Source organism: Octodon degus, unplaced genomic scaffold, assembly GCF_000260255.1.
Source record: "Octodon degus isolate 3935 unplaced genomic scaffold, OctDeg1.0 scaffold00092, whole genome shotgun sequence".
NCBI lineage: Eukaryota > Metazoa > Chordata > Mammalia > Rodentia > Octodontidae > Octodon > Octodon degus.
The window spans coordinates 8,429,384-8,432,500 of record NW_004524668.1 but is presented as its reverse complement, the minus strand read 5'-3'; the positions used below and the strand labels follow the sequence as shown (position 1 = coordinate 8,432,500).

Below are 3,117 nucleotides of genomic sequence, written 5' to 3'. Positions count from 1 at the left end.
TCCATAGACTACTACTCTAGAGTTGACACAGCACTGGGCCCTAAATCACAGGACTCAATGGGGGCTTGTAACTAAGAAGGTGAATTTCTTGTGGTCTTGGATCTACCTCCGGCCATGCTCTGTGCCCTAGGCCAAGTGCTGGCCACCCCAGGCCACTGTGTGGGGCTGTGGGGCAGCAGGGTGGTGGTGGAGGGTGTGGTGTGTGCAAAAGGCTGCCTACCTTCCTCTTGCTTCAGCGTGAGGTGCTCCTCGGCCTGCTCCTCCCAGCCCTGACACAGCTTGAGGAGGCGGTGCTCTTCTGGCTCCTGCCTGCCGAAGACACAGGCCTGGGCCCAGGCAGCACAGCCACCACCCTGCACAGGAGGCTAATGGGTCCCAGGGGAGGGAGGGATGGAGTGGTGGGAACAGCCCTGGGGAGTCCCTGGCAAGTGGTAGGAAGGAGGGGTGAGGCAGAGGGTGAGATGGGGGTAGGAGGTGGAAAGGGGATCTGAGTGGGATAAGAGCCAGAGACCTGCGGGAGAGTCCAGAGGGTGAGGCAGGGACCAGCCCAGGACAAAGCTCTGAGCCTGGGGACCCGGTGACCAGCAGTGGTCCCTACCATGGCCTGGTGTAGCTTGGGCTCCACTCATGGCTCTGGGGCAGCAGCTCTGTCCGCCTCCAGCCTAGGTCTGGGCCAGGACCCCACAGGACTGGGCTGGGCACAGGGCCTGGGAGGGCAGCCACAGGGGTGGGGGCAGGGGGCCAGGTCCACAATGGGGTAGTGGCAGATGCTGAAATGGGGGTCTGGGATAGGGTCATAGGGGCTGAGTAGCTGGTGCGGACTGAGGTGGGACATGGCATCAGGGTCCTAGGAGACTTGCAGGCTGTCAGGGCCCGGGCCTTCCAGGCCCTCCGATGAACAGCTTCCTCCTCTTCTGCCTCCAGCAAGCACTTCATGAAGCCACGCCGGGGATTCCCAGGACTCTTGGACTCCTGTGGATGGCCCAGCTCCCTCCTCTCATTCATGTCCCTTGCCTCCTGGGGACAGGGGAGGGGACCTGGAGGCTTCCACCTGGCCAGACTGTCCCACAAAGCTCCTTCTGGGCATCCTCAAGCTGTCCCTTCCTCTCTGAGCCCCTCCCTGTGGCATGTACCCTACATCTGCTTGGCTCCCATCTGCCACCAGCCACCAAGAGCTATGGTTTTGAGTTAGTGACACCCAGCACCACCCCAGGGATCATTCCCTTTACTGCTGTCAGTGTGGCCTGCAAAGATTCTGTCCCCACCCAGGCAGTAAGTGGCTGGCTGGGATTATCTTCATGTCCTCCTTTCCTTGAGGTCTTCAGCAGCTACAACACCCAACCAGGATGCTCTGGTCCCCGTCTGCATAACTCAAATGGCACTGCCCTGGCCTCTGGGTGCCCCCCAGGAGTAACCCTCAGCTCTTCCAAGTCTCCCCACCCTTATCTGCTTATTATTTCTGGTGAAATTATTCATTTGTTACATGTTAGTGGTCTCTCTGTCCTCCAACTGGGTTCTCAACTTCTTGCACCATTAACTTCCCATGGTCACAACTCAATATATGGTGTCATCCTCAATATATCTATGTTTACTTAAAAAACTATTTCACTTTTTTCAGTGTGTCTGAGGCTGGACAAGGTGGTACCCAACTGTAAATCCAGCTGCTTGGGAAATGAAGCAAGATGATCCCAAGTTTTAGATCAGCCTGGGCACTTTAGTGATTGATTGATTGATTTTTTTTTTTTTTTTTTCAGAACCGGAGATTGAACTCAGGCCCTTGTGCTTGCCAGGCAAGCGCTTATTCTACTGAGCCATCTCCCTGGCCTCTTTAGTGATTTATTGAGAACCTTTCTCAAAAAATAATTTTAGGGATGGGGAGATGGCTTAGTAGAATAAGCGCTTGCCTGGCAAGTGCAAGGGCCTGAGTTCAACCCCTGGTTCTACCAAAAAAATAAAAATAAAATAATTTTAAATGGGCTGGGATATAGCTCAGCATGAAGGCTGTGGGTTTGATCCCCAGTGCCCCCTCAACAACACACACACACACACACACACACACACACACACACACATACACATACACACGTCTTAGGAGAAAGACTGTGTGAATACAACACTTTACCCCAAGGAAGTACTCAGAGAACAGAAGTGTTGAAAATGCAGGGAGCTCCTCCAAAAGTTCTGCAGGCCAGAGGGGAGAGCCAGCTTTCCCCCTGACAAGCACTCCTTTGATTATTTTCCTGAATAAAAGAAAAACACCGGGTGCACCTGATGGTGGAAGCTAGCGATCCCCAAACTTTAGGAGGCTGAAGCAGGAGGATAGCAAGCTCAAGCCCAGCCTGGGCAACTTAGTGACTTAATGAGACCATGTTTCAAAATTTTAAAAAATGAAAAGGGCTGGAGATGCAGCTTGGGGTGAAGGCTCTGGGTTCAGAAATCTTCAATCCTGCGACAAGCAAGCAAACCAAAAGAAGTTGGGCTGGGGATATAGCTCAGTAGCACAGCACGAGCCTGGAAAGCGTGAGGTTGTGAGTTCGAATACCAGTACCAGGAAGGAAAAAAAAAAAAAAAAAAAAGAGCCGTAGTGTGTGGTGGCCCGCACCCGTAATTCCAGCACTCTGGACGAAAGTGGGAGCATCACAAGTTCAAGGTCAGCCTGGGCAATTTAACAAGACTCTGTCTCAGAATAAAAACAAAAAAGAGCTGGGATTACAGAAATATAAATTAAAACATTGAGATTCCATTTTCCTCTAGAAATGCTGGCAAGCTGTGCGGGGAAAGGAGGAGGCCTTCTGCATTGAGGGGGCGGGGATGTAAACTGATACAACCACTATGGAAATCAGTACCAAGATTTCTCAAAAAGCTGAAAGCATAAATCCCATCTGGCCTGACTATTCTCCCGCTAGGTATCATTCCAACGATAAAGAAATTGTTTATTAGAGTGATACATGCACAACCACGCTTATGTCAGCAGAATTCATGACAGCTAAGTCTTGGAAGTGTGTCACAGGTCCGTCACCAGTGAATGGATAAGGAAAATGGGCACTGACACACAGCGCAGTACCACTGTACTGTGTGGTAAAGTAGATGCATAAAGATATATCTACTTTATATGTC

The 3,117-nt window shown here is 51.6% G+C and overlaps 1 protein-coding gene across 1 annotated transcript in view; it reads right to left on the bottom strand.

Moving 5' to 3' along the window:
* The window catches only part of Spata21 (spermatogenesis associated 21), a 40,347-nt gene that overhangs the window by 15,863 nt on the left and 21,367 nt on the right, over positions 1–3,117 (bottom strand). The window contains exons 7-8 of the mRNA XM_023722453.1: positions 599–1,017; positions 221–309 (exon numbers count right to left, since the gene is read on the bottom strand). Coding sequence (XP_023578221.1) covers positions 221–309; positions 599–1,017 — 508 coding nt within the window. The remainder of the gene's footprint in view (positions 1–220; positions 310–598; positions 1,018–3,117) is intronic.